The sequence below is a fragment of the Oryctolagus cuniculus genome, chromosome 3 (assembly GCF_051225735.1).
Source record: "Oryctolagus cuniculus isolate XC-2025 breed Fujian yellow rabbit chromosome 3, ASM5122573v1, whole genome shotgun sequence".
NCBI classification, from domain to species: Eukaryota; Metazoa; Chordata; class Mammalia; order Lagomorpha; family Leporidae; genus Oryctolagus; species Oryctolagus cuniculus.
The window spans coordinates 174,322,977-174,349,525 of NC_142869.1; the positions used below are offsets into that span (position 1 = coordinate 174,322,977).

The window sequence follows — 26,549 nt, forward strand, 5'->3', positions numbered from 1 at the left end:
AAAACCTGTAGAAGATAACAGAGGAGAAAATCCTTGGGACTTAGGGCATGTTGAAGAGTTCTTAGATGTGGCACCAAAGTAACAAACTATAGGGGTTGGTGTGATTGGTAAGCCATCCCTTGCAACCCCAGCTTCCCACATGGGAGTTCTGGTTTGAGTCCTGGCTGCTCTGTTTCCAATTGCATCCTCCTAATGCATCTGGGAAGGCAGTAGAAGATGGCCCACATACTTGGGCTCTGCCACACAAGTGGGAGTCCAGGATGGAGTTCCTGGTTCCTGGCTGGGTCTAGCCCAGTGAACCAGCCAATGAAAGATCTCTCTCTGCTGCTCTGACTTGCAAATAAATATATAAATCTAAAATAAAACCATAACTTATAAAGGAAAAAAGTGATAAACTGGACATTTCAAAATTTAAAAATGATGTTCAGCATCGTTTCTCATTAGGAAAATGCAAATTAAAGCCACTGAGGTATCACTATATACTTAGAATGGTTAAAAATGAATGAAAGGATCTTATGCTGAGTGAAAAAAACAAACCTCAACAGGTCACATGCTGTAGGATTCCATTTATACAACATTCTTAAAATGGAATTGTAGTGATAGATAATAGACTTTATTAGGTGTGATTATAAATGGTTGAAATAAGCTTTTTATAGTGATGAAATAGTTTTGTGTCTTGTTTTGTAGTTTTTTTTTTTCTTGATTGTAGTGGTGGTTACATGAATCAGTCCGTGTGATAAAATCACACAGAGTTAGACAGACTCACTGTACTGATGTCAGTTTTCTGGTTTTGATATTGCACTATAGTAATGTATAGTGTGACCTTTGGAGGAAGCTGGATAAAGGGTACAGGCGATAGATTCAGCTTCCTGTGAATCTGTAATCGTTTTAAAATAAAGAATGTTTTTACAAATAAACATGAACCCATGCAGCAAATCTGGGCTGTCTCTGTAGTAACTGTTGGTTGCTGCTAATAAAGGATTCTGCTTTAGATAGTGCATGCGAGCAAAGGCTTACCGTTCACTCGTGCGCTTGGTTCCTGCGGGAACAGGGGACCCCTCTATTATATCGTTCATTGTATTGTATGACACTATACAGAAATAACAAATCTCTTCTCTTTCTGTCCATTAATAAAGTCATAGACATTGAAAAACAAAGTGGCCTCAGAGTGAAATGTATGTATATCTGTTTGTGACTCCAGATAACCATGACATTTGATGATGTGGCTTTGTATTTTTCGGAGCAAGAGTGGGAGATCCTGCAGAAATGGCAGAAGGAAATGTATCAGCAAGTGATGAAGGCCAATTATGAGACCCTTGACTCCTTAGGTAAGAGTGGGCTGCTGCCTAATACGAACAGGCTTCCTCCCAGCTGCTGGCTGGTTGGATGTGACGCTGTACCTGATTTACATTCATAATGTCTTTTTACCTTCCTATAAACAATATTCAACTTTTCCCTTCTTATCCAGAGTATCTATGCCTTCAGTATTTTTATGAATTCAGTATTCTGAATTCTCTGAGTCCCACACCGATCCTTCTCTGTCTCTGTCTCCCAAAGTCCGATTGCGTCTCTTTTAAATGTGTTCTTTTATTTCTGAAACTGGTTCTTTTATTGTTCACTCATGTTGCTGGACTCAGGAATTTTTCAGTCTTCAGAAGATCTGTGGTTCTCACGAAGGGACGTGGTTACTAAGTTAAAATGAACTGGGATATAACACAGTGTTCAGTGTGGCTACAACAGGGAAGAAAGGTTGCCCTAGTAAAGCAAGAGAGAAAAGAGCAGTGGGATGGGACATGTAGGTAGCCAAGGAAATACTCAGGAAGTAAAGAGAAATTTGGGGAAATTATACTGTACCACTTACCCCGTTCACTCTAACTCATCCTGGAATCCTTAAAACCATTTCCGCTGGCGTCAGTTTAATAAGTGATCTCTGTCGCTCCCCGTCTTCGTGGGGGAACGACACTAAGCCCTGCCTAGGCTTCATATCCGAGTCACGGCACCATTATGTCGCTCCCCGTCTTCGTGGGGGAACGACACTAAGCCCTGCCTAGGCTTCATATCCGAGTCACGGCACCATTATGTCGCTCCCCTTTGCTTGCTTTCGGTTCTTGGCCTATCTCCTCCTGCATACCTACTCCCTCCATCACTCCTTCTTCCTCCTCCCACTCTTCTTCAATCTCATGTGGAAAAAGAGGGGCTTTTCTTTACAGGAGGAAACTTTGGTAGTACCAATGGGCGATACCGGGGTGGTGATTCATCCTTTATGGTTGAATTTGCCAGCCTTGTAGGGCCAGGATATATTCTTGGCATCTCTCTTGGGGGCGAGGTTCCCTCTTCAGCTTCCTGGCTCTCTAAATCCTTCTTTGATTTTCTTCTCACCTATTCGTTACAATAGCTGCTCGCCTGGCTGCCCTGCCATAATTCTTCCTGCAATTCACTCCCCTCATTAAGCAACAACTCGATCCCTTCCGTGGGGTCCTGAAGCGCCTGATCAACGAGTTGCCACAGCTTCAGCACTTCTATCGATTCCCCAGCCTCGCGTAATTGCCGTCCCACCTGCCTCCACTGCTGTAGAAACCAGGGGGACGTCTCTACGACTGCTCTTACGAATGCATGAATTTTCCTCCCCCCTCGTTTCCCTTGCTTAGAGGAAAAGCTGCGAGGAGGTGGGGAGTAGGAAGAGAGAGAGAGAGAAACCATATTTAGCCCATGGATGATCTTTAGGGAGAAACAGAGGATGGTGCCCAGCAGGAGGAAGAGGTAGCCAGTGGGCAAAGAGTAGCCAAAGAACTCCATTGTCTGTACCGTCTGTGACATGTTGGAGCAGTGGGCGTAATGGAAGACTGAGTCTCCCAGACGTTCCCAGTTAATACCTCCTTCCTAGCTTCTAATTTTCTTCCCCCGCGGCTTTTTTCCTAGGTTCTAACTAGCTTTTTACCGGCACTCTCCGTCCGGCCTTCCCCTAGGCTCTTTGCTAGTCTCTCTCTCCGGTAATTTCCCACTTCTTCCCGGTTTTTCCCTCCTAGGTTTCCTATCCGAGTCACGGCACCATTATGTCGCTCCCCCTCTTCGTGGAGGAACGACACTAAGCCCTGCCTAGGCTTCATATCCGAGTCACGGCACCATTATGTCGCTCCCCCTCTTCGTGGAGGAACGACACTAAACCCTGCGCTGTTCTTTCGTCTGCTCGGCCCTCCCTGGGTTTGCTGCTGGTTCTTCCCGGGTTGGCTACTGTCCCTTCCACCTCCGTGGAAGGGCGGTTCCCCCTGGCCACATTCCCCACTTCCGCGGGGGAGCGGCACTCCGCCGGCCGGCTCTCTCGGGGGCTGCACAGGTGTTCCCCTTAGATGTTCCTGGTGCATGCCGTCTCTCTCCTCCTTTATAGTCCTCCTCTGCCAATCCCAACTCGGCTGCCCACACGCCGAGCACGCTGCTCTCCTCCAATCAGGAGCAAGTCCTACAGTTCATTGGCTGAACTGGAGGCAGCTGTGTAGAAGCTGTTTTCTTCTCTCCCAGCGCCATATTGTGGGAGAGCAGATGCATAGAATAAGTCTTAATTCCAGTAACAGTCTAGTCCGGGTTGCTCCCCACAATCTCAGTCTAGCCTGAAGCATTCATTCCCTTTTTGGGGGGTTAAAACTTTCTCTACTTGAGATATGAATGACAAGGAGTCAACCATGTGAAATCTAGGCAGAGGTTTGATCTAGTGCAAAGGCCAAAGGTAGGAGTGAAGGGGTTCAAAGTGTCGGGAACCACAAGGAGACTGTTGTAGCACATGCATAGAGGGAAAGTGATGCCAAGTTGGGAAGGGTCGAAGTAAGGAGTTGGATTTTATTCTAAATACAAGGGAACGATGATGGGAGGATTTAAACAGAGAGGAGTGATATGATATAATTTTCCAATGATTACTTGGATTGCTATTTGGAGAATGAATTGTACAGGACAGCAATGAAAGGAGACCAGCCAAGAAGATCCTTAGCAGTACTGGTATGATTTTGTGGTGACTAGAACAGGTAAACAGTAACAAAGATAGAGAAATGGGGGGCCAGCACTGTGGTGCACTAGGTTAATCCTCTACCTGCGGCGCCAGCATCCCATATGGGTGCTGGTTCTAGTCCCGATTGCTCCTCTTCCAGTCCAGCTCTCTGCTGTGGCCCAAGAGTGCAGTGGAGGATGGCCCAAGTGCTTCGGCCCCTGCACCCGCATGAGAGACCAGGAAGAAGCACCTGGCTCCTGGCTTCGGATTGGTGTAGCTCTGGACATTGCGACCATTTGGGGAGTGCACCAGGGGATGGAAGACCTCTCTCTTACTTTGGCTTTACCTCGCTCTCTAACTCTATTTTTCAGATAAATAAAATAGATTTTTTTAAGAGTTAAAGAAGAAATAACTTGTAGATTTTTGGTTTGAGTATCTCGCTGGCAGATGACTTTATTCACTGACGAAAGGAAGGCTTGGGGAGAGGCCAGACTTTGGCTAAATTAAGTTTGAAAGGCTTATTAGGCACTTCTGTGGAAATAGAGAGAAGGTAACTGAATGTGCAAAACTGGAATTCCAAGTGAAGGTGAGGACTGGATTTACACATTTAGGAGACGTATAGGAATGGTATTACAAACCATGAGGCTTGTTGGGATCATCTAGGGAGAATAGTCAGCTAGAGCAGAGAATGCCTTGGAACCCCCAAGCTGAAGAGACTGAGCTCGGTGGCCAGCAAGTTAGGAGAGATGAGGGCTCCGTACTGATGACCCAATGTTAACTTTTTTTTTTTTTTTTTTTTTTTGAGATTTATCTATTTGAGAGGCATTGTTACAGATGGAGAGAGGGAGAGACAGAGGGGTCTTTCATCTGCTGGTTCACTCTCCAAATGGCTGCAATGTCCAGAGCTGGGCCAATCTGAAGCCAGGGATCAAGAGATTCCTCCAGGTCTCCCATGAGGGTGGAGGGGTCCAAGCACTTGAACCATCTTCTACTGCTTTCCCAGGCCATCAGCAGAGAGCTGGATCAGAAGTGGAGCAGCCAGGACCCGAACTGGTGTCCATAGGATGCTTAATCTACTATGCTGCAGTGCCAGCCCCTCCAGTATTAACTTTTAAGTTGCCACAATTAGCATCCTTGAACTTGGAAAAATCAGTCTGATTTTCCCAAATTCTAAAAACCAAATGGTATTATTTGCAAATGATTTTCTCTATAGAACGTCCAAATCCCTACCCCAGAGACTAGGATTTAGCAGGTCCAGGCCAAGGCCCAGGGATCTACATTTTTAACAAGCACTTGAGGTGTGGCTAATGCTATGGTACACAGTTCACTTTGACAAGTATCTATCCCAGGGCTGAGCCTTAGGTAATGCCACCAAAGGCTTTTTGAGGAACCACTACACTGATTTCTAAAGACTGTTTCTTCCCTTTAGACTTAGGCTATTAGACCTCATTACTCTACCCGTCATTGCAGTCTTTTAACAACTCCTGTTTTTTTCAGTTTATCAAGAATTTTGGCACTTCAAAAAAGTGTAGTGATTAAGATTCCCTACTTAATTCTATGAAGAAAAAAGGTATTTTTTTTCTAGTCACATAGTTCTTATGATTACTTTTGAAAATTTTGGGTTTCAGACCTTTTTAAAATCCTCATTATCCTTAATTTCTCTCCTTCCTTTTATTTTGTAAAATATTGAAGAAAATATTTAATCTGACTAGTCTTGGTTAGGTTGTATTCTGTTGTCTTCATGTAATTTCAAAGGCTTTCATCTTTTGACCTCACTTTGGTGTCATGCCTCCTAGAATTGTTATTTTGTCAAGTACTCAGCTAACCCATACTGAGCCTGGGTGGACTCTCTTTGCAGGCTGTATTTGGTCCAAGCCAGTTTTGATCACTTCTATAGAACAAGGGAGAACGCTATTAATCAGAGATCAGGGAAGCTTAGACAAAACAAGAAAGACAACTGGCTCTTGCACTGATGACCTGTTGGACTTGAAGAATACTGGAAAGCTACCATGTCTTGGTGAGTAAAATGGATTTAAGTTCCATTTAATCTTCCTAGTCTTATTTCTGATTGTTTCTGGGTTGTTGGCTATTCCTCATCATTAAAAACCATTGCTTTGATTGAGAATGTTAGTTTTCTTAACTTAGTGGGTAGCAGATGTGAGATTCTGCTACTTTTATATTCTCTCCCCCATATATATGTATTTTAAAAGATTTGTTTATTTTGAAAGTCAGATATATATATATATACACACATATATATATATTTTAAGACAAAAGAAAATCCATAAAACCTGCAAAGATGGGAATTTCTTATAAAAGAACAAAGGATCCATTTGTCAAAACCCTGAAGAAAAAAAATCACCTCCCTGTCACACCATCATGTCCATTTGTATGTAGAAAAATGGAAAACCTTCCAATTTTGTATAATATTTTTTATTGTACAGATTTATAGAACTTGAGTTTTGTTACTCCTTTTGAAGGAATTTCTTTTATTATGAAGAAAACATTTAAAATATCTTAAAACTTTTAGTATTTAAAGGTATGTTAAATACTTAATATTTCACTATAAAAATGAAGTCCTGTTTTTAAAAAAACAGTGTTTAAAATGTTTTATGTTTCCTCTTTAAAAATATTTGCTGGGGGACAGGCACTGTGGCACAATGGTCAGTTCTTGGGATGCCTGCACCCCATATGGGATTGAGTCCCAACTCTGCTTCTAATCCAGCCTCCTCCTAATGTACTTAGGAGGCAGAAGATGATGGCCCAAGTACTTAGGTTGCTGCTACCCATGTGAGATACCAGGATGGAAGTCCTGGCCCAGCCCTGACTGTTGCAGGCATTTAGGGAATGAAACAGTGGATGGAAGAGCTCTATCTCTCCCTCTCTTTGCCTTTCAAATAAATAAATAAACCTAAAGAAAATATTTACAGGGGTGTGTGCTTGGCAAAGTGGTTAAGGGGCTGCTTGGGACACCTGCATCCAATATTGGAGTGCCTGGGTTTGAGTCCCGACTCCAGTCCTGGTTCCAGCCTCCTGCTAATGTAAGGCAGCAGGCTTAAGTAGTTGGGTCCCTGCCATCCATGTGAGAGATCTGGGTTGAATTCTGGCTCCTAGCTTTTGCCTGGCCCAGCCTTGGCTATTGTGGGCATTTGGGGAGTGAACCAACAGATGGGAGAGCTCTGTCTCTTTGCCTTTCACAATAAAAGTGAATTTGGGGGCCAGCGCTTTGACATAGTGGGTAAAGCCGTCTCCTACAGTGCCAGCATCCCATATGGACTCCGGTTCGAGTCCTAGCTGCTCCACTTCCAATCCAGCTCTCTGCTATGGCCTGGGAAAGCAGCAGAAGATGGCCCAAGTCCTTGGGCCCCTGCACCTGTGTGGGAGACCCAGGACAATCTCCTGGCTCCTGGCTTCAGATCAGCACAACTCTGGCTGTCATGGCCAATTGGGGAGTGGTGAACCAGCTGATGGAAAGCCTCTCTCTCTCTCTCTGTGTAATTCTGACTTTCAAATAAATAAATAAATCTTAAAAAAAAAAAAAAGTGAATTTGGAGCTGATGTTATAGCATAATGGGTAAAGCCGCCATCTGCAATGCCAGCACCCTATATGGGCACCAGTTTGAGTCCTAGCTGCTGCACTTCCAGTCCAGTTCCCTGCTAATAGCTTGGGAAAGCAGAAGACAGTCTGAGTGTTTGGGCCGCTGCCACCCATATAGGAGACCCTAGCAAAACTCCTGGCTCCTGGCTTCGGATCAGCCCAGCTCCAGCTGTTGTAGCCATAGGAAATGAGCCAGTATTTGGAACATCAATCTCTCTCATCTCAACCTCCTCCTTTCTATGTCACTCTGCCTTAAAAATAAAGAAAGAAGTCCTTAAAAATAAAAAAGGAAAAAAAAATTTTCAAAAATAAGAAACAGCTGAGGTTGGCCACAGCCTGTGACTCTGACATCCCATATGGGCACCGGTTTGTGTCCCAGCTGTTCCACTTCCAATCCAGCTCCCTGCCGATGGCCTGGGAAAGCAGCACAAGGTGGGAGACCCAGATAAAGCTCCTGGCTCCTGGCTTTAGCTTGGCCCAGTGCTGACTGTTGTGACCATCTGGGGAATGAACCAGTGGATGGAAAATCTCTTTCTCTGTCCCTCTCTCTTTGTAACTCTGACTTTAAAAATAAACAAATCTTTTAAAAAATAAAAATATTTAAATTTTTTAAAAAGGAATTGGAAGGCTAGTGTTTGGAGCAGCAGTTAAGATGCCACTTGGGGCCGGCGCCGCGGCTCACTAGGCTAATCCTCCGCCTAGCGGCGCAGGCACACCGGGTTCTAGTCCCGGTCGGGGCGCCGGATTCTGTCCCGGTTGCCCCTCTTCCAGGCCAGCTCTCTGCTGTGGCCAGGGAGTGCAGTGGAGGATGGCCCCGGTGCTTGGGCCCTGCACCCCATGGGAGACCAGGAGAAGCACCTGGCTCCTGCCATCGGATCAGCGCAGTGCGCCAGCCGCAGCGCGCTGGCCGCGGCGGCCATTGGAGGGTGAACCAACGGCAAAGGAAGACCTTTCTCTCTGTCTCTCTCTCTCACTGTCCACTCTGCCTGTCAAAAAAAAAAAAAAAAAAAAAAAAAAAAAGATGCCACTTGGTACACCTGCATCCCATATTGGAGCCGCAGTTCAGCTCCTGGCTTCGCTTCCAGCTCCAGCTTCCTCCCAGTGTGCACCTTGGGAGACAGCAGGTGATGGCTCAAGTGGCTGGGTTCCTACCACCCAGATTGAGTTCCAGCTCCTAGCTTCAGCCCTAGCTGTTGGGAATGAACCAGCAGGGGAAAAGGTTCTTTCAATTAATTTTTTTTTTTTTAAAAAGGAAAATGAAATTAAGAAGAGAGCGCCATTACCCAGTTCAACTGGAAGAAAACTAGTTCTGAAATAAAATAGCTAGGTGAATGTCTGAAATCCTCCTCCTCAGATCTTGTGGGTAAGAATGTGATAACTGAGGGCCCTCTCTTTCCTGTCATCATGGCTGTGGGGAGCAATCCGGACTGGACTGAGTTACTGGAATTAAGACTTATTCTATGCATCTGCTCTCCCACAATATGGCGCTGGGAGAGAAGTAAACAGCTTCCGCACAGCTGCCTCCAGTTCAGCTAATAAACTGTAGGACTTGCTCCTGATTGGAGGAGAGCAGTGTACTCGGCGTGTGGGCAGCTGAGTTAGGATTGGCGGAGGAGGACTATAAAGGAGGAGAGAGACGGCATGCACCGGGAACATCTAAGGGGAACATCTAGTTGAAGGAACGCCCGTGCAGCCCCCCGAGAAAGCCGGCCGGCGGTGTGCCGCTCCCCTGCGGAAGTGGGGAATGTGGCCAGGGGGAACTGCCCTTCCACGGAGGTGGAAGGGATAGTAGCCAACCCGGGAAGAACCAGCAGTAAACCCGGGGAGGGCCGAGCAGACGAAAGAACAGCGCAGGGTCCTGTGTCGTTCCTCCACGAAGAGGGGGAGCGACATAATGGTGCCGTGACTCGGATATGAAGCCTAGGCAGGGCTTAGTGTCGTTCCTCCACGAAGAGGGGGAGCGACATAATGGTGCCGTGACTCGGATATGAAGCCTAGGCAGGGCTTAGTGTCGTTCCTCCACGAAGAGGGGGAGTGACATAATGGTGCCGTGACTCCGATATGAAGCCTAGGCAGGGTTTAGTGTCGTTCCTCCACGAAGAGGGGGAGCGACATAATGGTGCCGTGACTCGGATAGGAAACCTGACTCGGATAGGAAACCTAGGACGGATAGGAAACTTAGGAGGGAAGAAACGGGAAGAACTGGGAAAATACCAGAGAGAGAGACTAGCAAACAGCCTAGGGAAAAGCCGGACGAAAAGGGTGCCGGAAGAAGCTATTGAAAGCCTAGGCATAGATTCGGATACGGACTACGGGGGGAAGCTGGGCGAAATCTCTAAGGTCGAAAGCGAAAGTGAAAGCTAGAACAAACAGACTCGGATGCGGACTGTGGGGAGAGGCCAGGAGAAATGAGGGAGGAGTATTGTTGGAGGAAAGCTTGGGGAAACATACCGGGTAGAGAAAAATGTTAGGGAAAATGAAGCCGCGAGTGCAGGCCGAGGCGGATACGAAAGCCACTTTGGGATTCTCAAGTTAGCCCGGGAATAGGGGGCGAAAAGTTGAAACCAGAAGCTGAAACGTAAGCCAGATTGGGATCCGTCTGATTAGCCCGGGGAGCAAAGGACGGGAAGCCAAACCGTGGGGCGGAGACGTATGCTGGGTTGAATTCGCCAGGCTAGCCTGGGGAACTTAGATTGAATGCTAGTGGCGGACACGTAAGCTACGCTGTGTTACTCGCGGAAGCCGCCGCGTGCAGAGAGAGCACGGGGCGTGAATAGATAGGGAACGGGGCTGGCGCGAGGCCGTGGTGCAGACGCGAAGGGCGGGGAGACCACGGAGCGCGCGAAGCCAAGCCGCGCAAAGCCGGGAAGCTGCGCAGATGAGAGAGGCGCGGGCTGAAGCGGCTCAGCCGGGAAGCCGCCGAGAAGTAGCCTCGGGGCGGGCAGCGGGAAGCTGCAGGGATAAGAGAAATAGAAGTTTAGAAGCAAAGTGAGAGAAATAGGAATGCTGGAAGATAGAAGTAAAATGGGAGAAATAGGAATGCCCGGAGATAGAGAAATAGAGAAATAGAAAGGCCTCCCTACAACACTGCAATGTGAGAGCTTGGATTCGGTCTGCCTGATTAAGTGAGGCGATGAGCACGATGAGCACCTGCGGCGGCTAGCAGCTTATGCGCCGCAGGTCACCGAAGACAGGCACGAATTAACATCAGTAAGGCCTCCCCACAAAAAGGCAATGAGAAGGCTTGGATTCGGTTTGCCTGATAGGGCTTGTAAGCCCCTGCAGGCAGAGCAGAGTATGCGCTGCGGGGCACCGAACACAGGCACGCATCAGCGCCTAAAAACCTCCTCATAACATGGCGAAGAGAGGACCCGGATTCGGTTTGCCTGATTGATAGGACTTGTAAGAACCTGTGGCAACTCTAGCAAGTAGAGCAGAGTGTGTGCCGCGGGACACCGAAGACAGGCGCGTATCAACGCCAAAAATAAAAAGAAAGGGGGATCTGTGGGGAGCAATCCGGACTGGACTGAGTTACTGGAATTAAGACTTATTCTATGCATCTGCTCTCCCACAATATGGCGCTGGGAGAGAAGTAAACAGCTTCCGCACAGCTGCCTCCAGTTCAGCTAATAAACTGTAGGACTTGCTCCTGATTGGAGGAGAGCAGCGTACTCAGCGTGTGGGCAGCCGAGTTAGGATTGGCGGAGGAGGACTATAAAGGAGGAGAGAGACGGCATGCACCGGGAACATCTAAGGGGAACATCTAGTTGAAGGAACGCCCGTGCAGCCCCCCGAGAAAGCCGGCCGGCGGTGTGCCGCTCCCCTGCGGAAGTGGGGAATGTGGCCAGGGGGAACTGCCCTTCCACGGAGGTGGAAGGGATAGTAGCCAACCCGGGAAGAACCAGCAGTAAACCCGGGGAGGGCCGAGCAGACGAAAGAACAGCGCAGGGTCCTGTGTCGTTCCTCCACGAAGAGGGGGAGCGACAATGGCCTTTACTTGGGAACAGTAGTGATTATGCTTATATGATACCTTTTTTATATAATGCAAAGTCCTTTAGAAAATGAAATATTTTTTGAAGTGTTCTTTATGAATTCAGTAAACTTCTACTTCAGCATTCCTAAGAAAAGTACACTTTATTTTTTTAAGAATTATTTGAGAGCCGGCGCTGCGGCTCACTAGGCTAATCCTCCACCTAGCGGCGCCGGCACACCGGGTTCTAGTCCCGGTCGGGGCGCCGGATTCTGTCCCGGTTGCCCCTCTTCCAGGCCAGCCCTCTGCTGTGGCCAGGGAGTGCAGTGGAGGATGGCCCAAGTGCTTGGGCCCTTCACCCCATGGGAGACCAGGAGAAGCACCTGGCTCCTGCCATCGGATCAGCGTGGTGCGCCGGTTGCAGTGCGCCGGCCACGGTGGCCATTGGAGGGTGAACCAACGGCAAAAGGAAGACCTTTCTCTCTGTCTCTCTCTCTCACTGTCCACTCTGCCTGTCAAAAAAAAAAAAAAAAGAAAAAAAAAGAATTATTTGAAAGGCAGAAGGACAGAGAGAGAGAGAGAGAGAGAGAGAGAGAGATCTTCCATTTTCTTGTTCTTTTCCCAAATGGCCACAACCTCCAGGGCTGGGCCAGGCTGAAAGTGAGAGCTAAGAACTCCATCCAGGTCTTCCACACGGGTGACAGGGGCCTAAGTACTTGGGCCACCTTCTGTTACTTTTCCAGGCTCATTAGCATGGAGCTGGATTGAAGCAGAACATCTAGATCATGAACTAGCACTCATATAGGACACCATTGTCACAGGCAGCAGGTTATCCCACTCCACCACAACACTAGTCCCAGAACGATCCTTCCTTCCTTCCTTCCTTCCTTCCTTCCTTCCTTCCTTCCTTCCTTCCTTCCTTCCTTCCTTCCTTCCTTCCTTCCTTCCTTCCTTCCTTCCTTTCTTTCTTTCTTTCTTTCTTTCTTTCTTTTTTCCTTAAGATTTATTTATTTGAGAAGTAGAGAGAGAGAGAGGTCTTCCATCCTCTGGATCACTCCCTGAATGGCCGCAAGAGCCAGAGCTGGGCTGATCCAAATCCAGGAGCCAAGAGCTTTTTCCAGGTCTCCCATGTGGGTGCAAGAGCCCAAGGACTTGGACCATCTTCTGCTGCTTTCCCAGGCTGTAGCAGGGAGCTGGATGGGAAGTGAAGCAGCCGGGACTTGGACCAGCTGGTGCCCATATGGGATGCTGGCACTGCAGGCAGTGGCTTTACCTGCTATGCCACAGCACCAGCCCCCAGGTCCTTTTTTTATTTGAGAGGCAGAGTTACAGACAGAGACAGAGACCCGTCTTCCATCTGCTGGTTCACTCCCCAAATGGATGCAACAGCCGGAGCTGGGCTGATCCAAAGCCAGGAACTAGGAGCTTCTTCTGGGTCTTCCATGTGGGTCCAGAGGTCCGAGCGCCTGGGCCATCTTCCACCGCTTTCCCAGGCCGTTAGCAAGAAGCTACATCTCTTTGCCACACTCACTGTCCTGCATCGGGCACAGACCCGACACTCCCACAGCAGTGGCTACTGCTGAGTGGGGTACACTCCGGTATCAGAGGTGAGAGAAAGCTGAAAGGAAGGGAGATCAAGAATAAGGGGAGACAGCTTCTGGGATTATGGTTTTTTTTTGGGGGGGTCAGAGTTCATGACCCTTCCCTAGACTTGGCAAGTGCTCTCTGCCATGTGTGCCTGTGCAATAGTAATGTGAGTCCCCAGGTCCTTTTTTTTTTTTTTAAAGCAAATCAATGTTTATTTTTGTTTAAAGATTTATTTATTTGAAAGTCAGAGTTACACAGAGAGAGAAGGAGAAGCAGAGAGAGAGAGAGGTCTTCCAACCACTGGTTCATTCCCCAATTGGTCATAACGGCCAGAGCTGCACCGATCGAAAGCCAAGAGCCAGGAGCTTCTTCCAGGACTGCCATGTGGGTGCAGGAGCCCAAGGACTTGGGCCATCTTCTACTGCTTTCCCAGGCCATAGCAGACAGCTGGGAAAGGAAGTGGAGCAGCCAGGTCTCGAACCAGTGCCCATATGGGATGCCAGCACTGCAGGTGGTGCTGCAGGTGGTGTGGCACCTGCTATGCCACAGTGCCGCCCCCCCCATACATTCTAATAACATTTCTTCCAGAAAAAATTTCCTGAAACGTATTATAGAAGAATAAGGATATGATTCTCAGCTTTTCTGCATGAATATTTATTTCACAGGTTTAAGGAAATAGAGTAATGGGTACAGATTCTCAGTTGCTCATGATCTCCAACTTCTACATACCCTCTAAGTGTCATCTCTAGGTTCATAAGATGTATTTGCTTGTAATTTTATTTCTTTTTTTTTTTTTTTTTTTTTTTTTTTGACAGGCAGAGTGGACAGTGAGAGAGAGAGACAGAGAGAAAGGTCTTCCTTTGCCGTTGGTTCATCCTCCAATGGCCGCCGCGGCCGGCGTGCTGCAGCTGGCGCACCGCGCTGATCCAAAGCCAGGAGCCAGGTGCTTCTCCTGATCTCCCATGTGGGTGCAGGGCCCAAGGACCTGGGCCATCCTCCACTGCACTCCCGGGCCATAGCAGAGAGCTGGCCTGGAAGAGGGGCAACCGGGACAGAATCCGGCGCCCCGACCGGGACTAGAACCCGGCGTGCCAGTGCCGCAGGCGGAGGATTAGCCTATTGAGCCGCGGTGCCGGCCAATACTAAGCTATTTCTTAATAAGTAGTAAAAGGAACACAAGAGTTATGGGAGGCAGATTTCACAGTCATTGAGATCACTGGGATTCCCTTTTCTGCTTTGTTAGTGGCATAAACTGATCCTAGAACCCCAATGTGGTAGACTGATGCGAGTGATCCTTTTTTCCTCTGTAGATAACCAAGGAACTCTCAGGACAAGAGAGGAGGGATGCCATTTAAATGGTCTTCAAAAACAGGACTTGTGTGCTACCTTGCCCGGAAACGAAAGAAGGAATTTATGTGATCAAAGAGCTACCTTACAATCTCCAAGTCTCCAAGAAACAGAGACTGTAAATCAAAAAGTCCACAGCACAGCATCTAATCCAGACAAGGAAGATCCATGTCATAAGCCTCCAGATATTCCAGGTCACTTGGAAAGTCTGCCTGAACCAAGATTTTATTCCTGCTCTACCTGTAGGCAAGTCTTCCAGGTCAAGAATGAGCTGGTAAAGCACCAGAGGAGCCACTCCAGGAAGCAGCCCCGTAAGTATCCAAAGCACAAGAATAAACCCAGAGGGAATTCTGAAGTCGCTTGGCCCGCAGTGTTGCTATGCAGAAAGAAGCGGTTCCAGTGCAGTGCCTGTGAGAAGAGCTACTATTTGAGGTGCAGTCTGATCACTCACCAGGTCGTCCACACTGGGCAGCGGCCCTTCCCGTGCCCAGAATGTGGCAAGACCTTCCGCTACAAAGCTGACTTGACGAAGCACCTGTGTTTGCACAAAGGGGAAAGGCCATTTCGCTGTGAGGAGTGCGGCAAGGGTTTCGTGCAGCAGTGCAAGCTCACCGAGCACCTGCGGCTGCACAGCGGGGAGAAGCCCTTCCCGTGCGCAGAGTGCGGCCGGAGCTTCCGCCTGAAGAGGAGCTTGAAGGCCCACCTCTGCCAGCACAGCGGGAAGAAGCCTTTCCACTGCGCGGAGTGCGGCCGGAGCTTTTCTCGCAAGGCAGCCCTGAAGACCCACCAGAGGACACACAGCGGAGAGAAGCCCTTTTCTTGTGACCAGTGTGGGAGGAAGTTCATCTACAAAACCAAACTCGCCGAGCACATCAGAGTGCACACGGGCGAGAAGCCCTTTCCGTGCCCTGAGTGCAACAAAAGCTTCCGCCAGAAGAGGAGCCTGAAAGCCCACCGCTTCCAGCACGACGGGCGGAGGCCGTTCCAGTGTCCCGAGTGTGGCCGCAGCTTCTTCTGGAGGAACGCCATGAGGGCCCACCAGCGTCTGCACAGCGAGGAGAAGCCGTTCTCCTGCGGGGAGTGTGGCAAGACGTTCACCCGGCCCTCCAAGCTCACGCGCCACGCCACGGTGCACAGCAGGCCAAAGGAGTTCGCCTGTGGCGAGTGCAGCAAGACCTTTTCCCGGCAGTCCAGGCTCACACAGCACCTCAAGAGCCACGCCACAGAGAAGCCGTTCTCCTGCGCCCAGTGCAGCCGGCGCTTCCGTCAATGCGCGCATCTCACCGAGCACATGCGGCTGCACGGCGGGGAGGAGCCGTTCCAGTGTCCCGAGTGTGACAAGCGCTTCTTCTGGAAAGCCTCCATGAGGTCGCACCAGCGGACGCACAGGGAGGAGAAGCCCTTCGCGTGCAGCGAGTGCAGCAAGACCTACACCCAGCAGTCTCAGCTCACGGAGCACCTGCGGGTCCACAGTGGGGAGAAACCCTTCCAGTGTCCCGACTGTGACAGAAGGTTCCGTCTCAAAGGAAATCTGAAAAGCCACCTGCTCCAGCACAGTGGCGAAAAGCCATTCTCTTGTGTGAAGTGTGACAAAAGTTTCACCCAGCAGTACAGGCTCACGGAGCACGTGCGGGTCCATAGTGGGGAGAAGCCTTTCCACTGCCCGGAGTGTGGCAAGAGCTACTGCACCCGGGGCAGTTTGAAGGCCCACTTACACACGCACAGCGGAGAGAAGCCGTTCCAGTGTCCAGAGTGTGGCAAAGGCTTCCTTCAGAAGAGGAGTTTGGAGAGCCACCTGCACCATCACAGCAGGGAGAGGCCCTTTTCTTGTGCTGAGTGCGGAAGAAGCTTCACCTACATGGGGGCCCTTACCACGCACATGACAGTCCATGCCAGGGAAAAGGCCCCCTGGCAAGCTACATAGCAGTCACACAGTGACCGCCTTTAGGTGGAGCCGGCCAGCTCTGTGTGCTGTGCCTGAAGCAGAATGAAGAATTCACAGACTGCTGCCTACAGACATCCTGGCCACATGCAGTCAGGAGCACCTGGTGGCTCCTTGACAAAAGTTGCAGATAATGCAGGCAAAGATGGTGGAAGAAATACTGCCGGTCATGGAAGAAACATTGTATACCCATCTGCTAGTAGAAAAGATTTTTCAGTGCCATGGAAGCCTGTGATACTCTTGTTACTGAATTGGCAACTGTGGCCTGAACAAAGAAGTGTTACAAGCTGGAACTTTTCCCCACATCCACCTCCGCCAGCTTTTCCATTACCAGGCCTCTTTATTTAAATTTGTGTTGGACTCTCCAGTTTGCTCTCAGAGTAGATTTTCATTACCTCTCAAATGGTGAGATAGCATCTGTTTCTTGGGGGAATTTCTCTGTGTTGCTGAAAATAAATGTTGTTCATCAACCCATTTGTTAAAATGATTACCTATGTGTTATTTCCTTACTGTAGAGTCATTGTAGTCACCCAAAATGTCACCACTGTGAGTCACAATGCTATTTATCTGGTCCCTCTACATTTTTCAACAGTGGTTCTCATTCTCAAATACACTTCCTGTAACTTTGGGGTCTCTGGGGGTAAATACCAAAGGAAAGAATGTTGTCCATGGCCATGGCATCACCCCATTTTTTGCTCTGTAGTCTAATCTGTCATTATGAAAAGGCAGTTTTTCATACTGTTCTAACAAATATTCATCTGTCTCTGGGGCTGTCAATCTTTAATATAACTCCTAAGAAAACACACAGCTTCCCTTAAGAAATCTTTAGGGAATCTTTAGAGGAATAGGGTGCCACCTGTGTTTGGTATGGTCCTATGGATGTGAATTTCTTGGTGAGTTGATGATGCCTTTGCATAAAGAAAAAGGTCCATTGACCTGTGCAAAGGCACATATAGGCCTGATTTCAGTGTTTTTGGGGTTCTTCACCAGTGCACTTCAGAGTGCCTCTGGGAGCTTTTGCCTGGGGTGCATGTTAAAAATGCAGATTCTTGGGAATCTCTACAGATGAACAAGAATTTTCCGAGGTAGCGTTATATAAACTAAGCTTTTAGAACATTGGGTTGGGGGCCAGCAATGTGGCATAGTAGTCTAAGCCTCTGCCTGCTGTGCTGGCATCCCATATGGGTACCATTTCGTGTCCTGGCTGCTCCAGTTCCAATCCAGCTCTCTGCTAAGCCCTAGGAAAGCAGTGGAAGATGGACCAAGTGCTTGGGCCTCTGTACCCACATGGGAGACTTGGATGAAGCTCCTGGCTCCTGGCTTCAAATCAGCCCAGCTCTGGCTGTTGTGGCCATTTGGGAAGTTCCATCCAGCAGATGGAATACCTTTCTAACTCTAACTCTCAAAAACTAAATAAAAAAATCTTAAAAAAGAAAAGAAAAAGAACATTGGGTGGAGGGGCAGAGAAAGGAAAAATTATTTAATGTTTATTTCATCTATGTGAAAGGGCATCAGAGAAACAGAAAGAGATCTCCCATCTGCTGGTTCACCCCCTAAATGCCTGCAGGCGCAGGGACTGGGCCATGCTGAAGCCAGAAGCCTGAAATTCCTGGGTGTCTCCTGTGGGTGGCAGGGACCCAAGTGCTTGGCCATCTGCTGCCTCCCAGGATGTGTTGGCAGAAAGCTGGGTCAGACAAGGAGTAGCCAGAATTCAAACTGGCACTCCAGTGTGGGATGCTGGCGTCCCCAGTGGCAGCCTAACCTGCTGCACCACTATATCTACCCTCGGAAAAACTATTTTTGGAGGCATTCTAGCCATTCTACTGTGCGATTTAGGTTAGGACTCTCCCTTTAGCCTTCTCTCTTGTATTAAAGCTTTTTGTTGCAAAAGTTGCTTACATTTAGGGGGGTGTGTTAGTCTGCTCAGGTTGCCATAACAAAATACCATTAGACTGGGTGGCTTAAACCACAAAAGTTTGTTTTCTTATTCTTGGAGGATGGAAGTCCAATGTCAGGGTGCCAGCAGCATTGGTGTCTAGTGAGGCTACTTCCTGGTTTATAGACTGCTGTGTGACTGTGTCTTCCCATAGCCTTTTCTCTGTGCAGTGGGTGGGATTGGAGTTGGGCTTTATCTTTTTTTAAATTAAGATTTATTTATTTATTTGAAGGATTTATTATAAAGTCAGATTTATAGAGAGGCAGGGAAAGAGAGATCTTCTATCTGCTGGTTCACTTTCCGGATGGCCACAGCGACCAGAGCTGCACCAGTCTGAAGCCAGGAACCAGGAGCTTCTTCTGGGTCTCCCACATGGGTGCAGGGGCCAAAGGACTTGGGCCATCTGCTGCTGCTTTCCCAGGCCATAGTAGAGAGCTGGATCTGAAGTGGAGCAGCTGGGACTCAAACCAGTGTCCATATGGGATGCTGGCACTGCAGGCCCCTTATTTACCCATATTACCTCACTGTACTTTATGTACTTCCTTAAAGCTTTGATGCAGATAGTCACATTGAGGGTTAAGGCTTCAATGGGAGAATTGGGGAGTGTGGGGGGCACATGATTCAGTCCATAACATGAGGTTATGCTTAGATTTATTGAATGCCTAAAACTTATCAAATACAGTGCCATATACTTCACATTCATAATCTCACCTAAGTCCTCACATGAAATCTCCATTACTAATTTGTTCTTTAGTTTCTCTGAAAACTGAGTATTGAGCATGAAATGATTTATACCCCCTTACTTAGATCACCAGATATGGTGTGTTATATATATATTCTAAGATATATGTACACACATCTTAGAAACTCCTCTATTTCTCATTGACTGCCTTTGCCAGCCAAGAGAGTCCTGACTCCTAACGACTCTTGAGTATCTGGAAAGCTCCTGTTAATGTAGATCAGAGAGTTCCCTTCTCTCTCAAAGCCATCCCTCCTCCTTGCTTTCATCTCTTCTCCATTCTCTACCTCCACTTAGTCACTTATTGAGCCTAGAATTCCTGCTTTGGTTTGACAGAGAACTCCTTGATTCTGTTCCTGTGCTAGTCCCCCATTTGTATTTCCAGGAGACTGGGAGTGATTGTACATGTCACTTGTGTACTGCAATCCTCTATCTAGTTCATGCTAGTTGCCGTATTAGCAGCATATGTCTGAAATGGCATTTTTCTGTAGCTATGGCTGATTCTCATATTAGTACCCTCCTTTTTTGTCCTCTAAAAACTAGACTTTGTCTAAAATTGTAAATCTGTTAAATGGAAAATTGTCTAAAAAATGTAAATCCATTATATTCTATTTAAAACTAAAGCTTAGTTCTAGTTCCTTGCCCAAGAACAGACGTAGACCCAGGATCTGTCCTTTTGACCTTACACAAAATCCTGTGCTTTTTCTACAATGTCACATGACTTTGTCAAGTCTCATGTCTTCTCAGCTTTTTGTTTTAGATTTTATTTATTTATTTATTTATTTGGCAGGTAGGGTTACAGACAGTGAGAGAGAGACAGAGAGAAAGGTCTTCCTTCCATTGGTTCACTCCCCAAATGGCCGCAACAGCCGGAGTTGCGCTGATCTGAAGCTGGGAGCCAGGAGCTTTCTCCGGGTCTCCCATGTGGGTGCAGGGGCCCAAGCACTTGGGCCATCCTCCACAGCCTTCCCAGGCCAAGCAGAGAGCTGGACTGGAAGAGGAGCAACTGGGACTAGAACTGGTGACCATATGGGATGCCGGCACTGCAGGCGGAGGATTAACCTAGTGCGCTACGGTGCTGGCCCCCTTCTCAGTTTTAATTCAACCACTTGGGAATAGCTCTCACTAAAGTTAATAATCCTTTAAGTTCTTTCTTTGACCTCTTTTTGCAGCATTTGGTATTGTCAAGTACTTATTATCTCTTGGAATTCCTCCCAGACAACATTTTCTTTTTATTTATTTTCACATTGTTTTTAGTTCTGAATTTACATGGTAAACTGTTGGTATTTCCCATAATTTGATCAGTGGCACATTGAGTTTTTTTTTTTTTTTTTTTGAGATGTAACCCATAATAGCACTGTTTCTTGTCCAAATTCTAAATTAAGAATTAAAACAAGGAAACATACATAAGATGAAAATATCCTCTTTACTAATGATAAAGAGAATATCGGAAAATACTGCTGTGCATAACTGGACGTTTCTTTTTCTTTCTTTCTTTCTTTTTTCTTTTTTTTTTGGCAGAGTGGACAGTGAGAGAGAGAGAGAGAGAGAGAGAGAGAGAGAAAGGTCTTCCTTTTTCCGTTGGTTTACCCCCAAATGGCCGCTGCAGCTGGCGCACCGCGCTGATCCAAAACCAGAGACCAAGTACTTCTCCTGGTCTCCTATGGGGTGCAGGGCCCAAGCACTTGGGCCATCCTCCACTGTACTCCTGGGCCACAGCAGAGAGCTGGCCTGGAAGAGGAGCGACTGGGACAGAATCCGGTGCCCCAACTGGGACTAGAACCCGGGGTGCTGGTGCCGCAGGCAGAGGATTAGCCTATTGAGCCATGGCACCGGCCCATAACTGGACTTGAACAAAGTGGATGCAGAGGCAGAGGAGCAGTGCTATGTTAGTGGAAAGAAATATGCCATCTCCAAAACCAAGAGCATATGCATGACTGTTTCCCTCTCTTGAGCCACATCTTGCACAGCCATTTCTTCTATTAATCCCTTAGGTGCTTAGACTTTCAAATCTATAAATTCTTGCCAATTTTTTCAGTTTCCTTCTGAGTATTATTTTTTTATTTTTGAAAGGCAGAGTTAGTGAGAGAGAGACAGAGAGAGAGGTCTTCCTTTTTCTGTTGGTTCACCCCCCAAGTGGCTGCTATGGCTGGCGCGTTGTGGCCAGTGCGCTGCGCCAAACCGAAGGCAGGAGCCAGGTGCTTCTTCTGGTCTCCCATGGGGTGCAGGGCCCAAGCACTTGGGCCATCCTCCACTGCCTTCCCGGGCCACAGCAGAGAGCTGGACTGGAAGAGGAGCAACCGGGACAGAATCCGGTGCCCCAACGGGGACTAGAACCTGGAATACCGGCGCCGCAGGCAGAGGATTAGCCTAGTGAGCCGCAGCGCCGGCCCTGAGTATTTCTTAATGCTACAGGCACTGTAACCACAAAATGCCCAAGATGAGACTTCATCTATATCAACACTTCTCCTTGCTTTATGCTCTTCTGTGTTTCCTACCTCTAAAATTATACTATCTGCTAATTTCCAAAAACCCTAATGATCCTAGATTTTCCTCCTACATCCAGTCTATCTCCTAATTTCTTTTTTTTTTATAGCCTAAGAGGCTTTTTTTTTTTTTTTTTTTTTTTTTTTTTTTTTTTTTGGACAGGCTGAGTAGACAGAGACAGAGAGAAAGGTCTTCCTTTTGCCGTTGGTTCACCCTCCAAAGGCCGCCCTGGTCTCCCATGGGGTACAGGGCCCAAGTACTTGGGACATCCTCCACTGCCCTCCTGGGCCACAGCAGAGAGCTGGCCTGGAAGAGGGGCAACCAGGACAGAATCTGGCGCCCCGACTGGGACTAGAACCCGGTGTGCTGGCGCCGCAAGGCGGAGGATTAGCCTAGTGAGCCGCGGTGCAGGCCGCCCTAATTTCTTTCAAATAAGATTCCTCCTCCACTGTCGCTACTTTAGCCCACTTCTTAAAACTTTTTATACTGTTGACTATATAGTCTGGTTAAAAAATTAAAGTTTAGGGGCCGGCGCTGTGGCGTAGCAGGTAAAGCTGCCGCCTGCAGTGCAGGCATCCCATATGGGTGCTGGTTGGAGTCCCAGCTGCTCCACTTCCCATCCAGCTCTCTGCTATGGCCTGGGAAAGCAGTAGAAGATGGCCCAAGTCCTTGGGCCCCTGCACCCATGTAAGAGACCTGGAAGAAGCTCCTGGCTCCTGGTTTCGGATTGGCGCAGCTCCAGCTGTTGTGACCATCTGGGAGTGAACCAGCGGATGGAAGACCTCTTGGTTGTGCTCGCTCTCTCTCTCTCTCTCTCTCTCTGTAACTCTGACTTTCAAGTAAGTAAATCTTTTTTAAAAATTAAAGTTTATTCAGATAGTCAAACTGAGGCTGTAACGTCAGAAACAACCAGTCACAACCAGTCATCTGTCTTGAATTGGCTGTTCCACAAGCCTGAGTTTGGTTGCAGGTTTTATACTCTGCTGAGTATATACATTGAATGAGGTTTTTAAAAAAAGCAGATACATGGGTGGTTATAAATCACATTGAAAACTGAGGAAGGATACCTCATTGAAAATCAAACACCTGCTAATAAACTGGACTAGATTACTGATTGAAGGAGGTCTGTTGCATTCCCACACTCAGTGCTACCTATATGCAGGGAGAGGCAAATAATGGGATTATTTTTTTTTTTTTTGATAGGCAGAGTGGACAGTGAGAGAGAGAGACAGAGAGAGAAAGGTCTTCCTTTGCCGTTGGTTCACCCTCCAATGGCCGCCGCTGCAGCCGGCGCACCGCGCTGATCCGATGGCAGAAGCCAGGAGCCAGGTGCTTTTCCTGGTCTCCCATGGGGTGCAGGGCCCAAGCACCTGGGCCATCCTCCACTGCCCTCCCGGGCCATAGCAGAGAGCTGGCCTGGAAGAGGGGCAACCGGGACAGAATCCGGCGCCCCGACCGGGACTAGAACCCGGTGTGCCGGCGCCGCAAGGTGGAGGATTAGCCTATTGAGCCACGGCGCCGGCCAAATAATGGGATTATTAATCACTTCCTACAATGACCCTAAATTGCAAAGCTCACTCTTTAAGGTTCAGTAGATGTTCCTTAGTCATAGTGAGGTTCACTGGAGGGTCAAGTTGCCTGGGAATCAGCCGCAGGGTGTATTCACAGCATGACAGCATCTTAGGTCTTTTGCAGTCACCATTCTACTCTTTAAGTCCACAATAATTTTTTTTTTTAATTTACCTGCCTCTGGCTTTCTCCTCACAATAGGTTAATTACTGTGCCACAGTGCTTTTTCTGAAATACAACTCTGTCATTATTCCCCTCAAGAAATATTTGGAAGTTTCCCACTGTATTATAAATGAAAACTTTAACGTTACACATAAGAACCTAACCTGTGAACTGACTCCGACCTGCTTTGCAGATCGATGCTGTTACCCATTTATAAAGTGGACAGACCTCAGCCCTATCACGAAATTTTTCAGAAGTGCATTATAGTCTCTGATTTTTCCCTCTGCTGAAATGCCTTTTCTTTCTCATCTGCTTAATCCCATCATCTTCCACAATTCAATCTAAACACCAGCAACATTTTATTTATTTTGTATTATCTGAGAGGCAGAAAGATAGAAAGTTCCCATCTTCTAACTCACTCCCCTGTGCCCGCAATGGCTGGGTTTGGGCTGGGCCTGAAGCCAAGAGCTGGGAACTCAATCCAGGTTTCTCACATGGTTTCTCTTTTTCAATGTATGTACTCAGCAGGTATAAAATAGCAGGAACTCAACTACGTCAGCTGTCACCTGTTGCCTCACCAGAAACATTTTAGTTATGTTCTCATCTCTTCTCATGGTGCTCTCTAAATGCTTTTATCCAGTAGAACTGTAAATATCAAACTCTTAAACTGTCTGACTCCTCTCATAGACTGAACCCTTGACAGCCAAGGATTTGATTTTGTTTTTATACTTATTATTTTTAAAAGATTTTATTTATTTGAAAGTCAGAGTTACACAGAAAGAAAAGGAGAGGCAGAGAAAGAGAGAGGTCTTCCATCTGCTTGTTCACTCCCCAATTGGTCGCAACGGCCGGAGCTAAGCCGATCTGAAGCCAGGAGCCAGGAGCCTCCTCCGGGTCTCCCACGCAAGTGTAGGGTCCCATGGACTTGGGCCATCTTCCACTGCTTTCCCAGGCCACAGCAGAGAGCTGGATCAGAAGTGGAGCTGCCAGGACTGGAACTGTTGCCCACGTGGGATGCCAGCACTGCAGGTGGCAGCTTTACCTGCTACACCACAGTGCCGGCCCCTATACTTTATCATTGTATGTGTGCTTAGCATATGCCTGACATAGAAGACATTCTAGAAATTCTTGTTGAATGTTCAGATGGAAGAATTAACTGAATTTGGGTTTGTAAGAGAGGCTGGATCTGAAGGCAAAGCAAAGGAAGATTGAGTAGGCCTTGGTGACAGGTACCAGAGGAGGAAGAAATCAGATTCTTGAGAATGCTTGCTATGGTTTGTATGTGCTTTGTCTCCCAGTGGTCCGTGTTTTGGAAGCTTCGTCCCCACTGTGATGCTGTGGAGTGGTGGGACCTTAAAGGGGCTGGCCTCATGAGAGGTCCTCAGGTCAGGGGCACAGTACCCTTGGGAGGGATGAAGGTGCTCACAGGCCTAAGTCAGTGCTAGAGGTGGAGTTGTTGTAAAAGAAGTGAGCCTGCCCCCACGCCAGCTGGCTCTTGCTTCCAGTATGAAGATGTGGTCCCCTTATTTCCCTACACACCTGCTGTCCAGCACAGGGGCCTTGTCAGAGTCTGTGACACAGTACTTGGACTTCCAGTCTCCAAAACTGTAAGGTAAACCTCTACTTTTTATTAAGCTAATCTCGGTCAGGTATTTTGTTACAGCAATGAAAAGCCAAACCACGTACTGTGGTTCTGGGTCCTGTTAGCTGAGTGAGGGATGTATGTACACCTCCCAAAGCTCTCAGAGTTGATCTTGACACAACGACACTGTACCATTGCCCATCCCCTCCAGTCTCTTCAAACACTGAACCTCAGAGGAACGGCTCAAAAAAAATTTTTTTTTCATGAGGATGGTTTGATGGCAGAGGGCGCCATGGAGGATTCAATATAGAAGGGTGGAGATGCCAGAGACAGAGCATCTAATCGGAGGGAGTATTCTGGAGGTATTACGAGGGAAAGGAGTTGACTGCTCTCTGGAACAGATCTTGGTAAGGAGGAGTCCTTATTCGGTTGACACAGTAAGGGCAATGAAGAAGATGTGACTGAGACTGACCTCAGGTTCTTTGGTCCACTCTCAAACAGCGATTTGTAGGAGGTCAACAGGCAATGCAGAAAAGGTTTATCGGGGGCTCGTGCTCAAGCACAAAGGAGACAGCATGGGGGGACAAGCCTCTGCCAACTGGCTCCCTGTAGGGGCAATAGGTGCCTTTGAGGGGTTGGGGAGGCATGAAGGGTCTCTTGGCATACAGCACTTGTGTGCACCTAGTTTGATATGCACAGGCACAGTTTTTTGGGAGTTGGAGGACATGACAAACTCAAAATGAGGGTTTTGCTCATTATTACCACCCACGGAAGGTCATCTGTCAGTCACGTTGGGCTATTCTAGGCATGCGTGCAGGTCAGGGACATCCCTAACAGGGCAGCAGGGGGTGTTTGGCACTGAGGGTCTGGAGGCTCATTCCTCCTGCTTGATTTGGAGTTGGAGATGGATACGTGCTCAGTTGGGAGGGGCTTGACTTAGTGAGTCTGATGTCCATCCTATCAGGTAGAGAGAGGAACAGAGACGGAGTGGATGGAGATGAGGGAGCTTTTATATACAGGTACTAGAGTCATCTCCCTCTCAAAGCAAGAAATAGAAAAGCTGTGTATAAATGAGGTGCTAACTCCAGTCCTGTTCCTTTTAATGTTTCCTATGCTGCTGATCAGATAGTCTGATAAAATAGAAGGTGGGTCACCACTGATTTAAAGTTTAGACATTCTAACATGGAAGCATATACCTTCGGCAGGTAAATCCTGCTTCTTGAAAGTCAGAGGAAGAGATGGTCCCTTCCCTTAAAATGAGGGGGCTTCAAAGTGTTCATGGAAAAATGAAAAGAAGTTTATTTTGGTGTAAAACATTTTGAAATCCAGGCATACCAAGGTGTCTTCAAAATCCTCATGGACATAGGTATTATGAAAAAAATGCATGGATTTTAAAATTTTTTCATGAACATAAACATTTAATTCTGTTTAGCCACAAATTTTTTGAAGTAGCAGGTAAATTCACTCTCCAACTGCTTTTTTGGTTTTTTTTTTTTTACACTTTCACGACTGTTTTTGCTTCTTTAAGTCTTATTTCTTCTTGAAAAAATAGTGTTGTTTTGCTTTGCTATGGAAAAGCTGTGATATATTTATTTATTTATTTATTTGACAGGCAGAGTTAGACAGTGAGAGAGAGAGACAGAGAGAAAGGTCT

At 47.5% G+C, this 26,549-nt stretch overlaps 1 protein-coding gene across 4 annotated transcripts in view; it reads left to right on the plus strand.

Moving 5' to 3' along the window:
• The window catches only part of LOC100353522 (zinc finger protein 786), a 59,427-nt gene that overhangs the window by 4,097 nt on the left and 28,781 nt on the right, over positions 1 to 26,549 (plus strand). The window contains exons 2-4 of one of the 4 annotated variants that reach the window (XM_051839378.3): positions 1,202 to 1,328; positions 5,835 to 5,993; positions 14,442 to 16,904. In XM_051839378.3, coding sequence (XP_051695338.3) covers positions 1,202 to 1,328; positions 5,835 to 5,993; positions 14,442 to 16,402 — 2,247 coding nt within the window. In that variant the 3' untranslated portion in view covers positions 16,403 to 16,904. Of the gene's footprint in view, positions 1 to 1,201; positions 1,329 to 4,781; positions 5,994 to 14,441; positions 16,905 to 26,549 lie in introns of those variants that run through there. The other 3 variants (XM_089329567.1, XM_051839382.3, XM_070071350.2) reach the window with 3 other exon arrangements.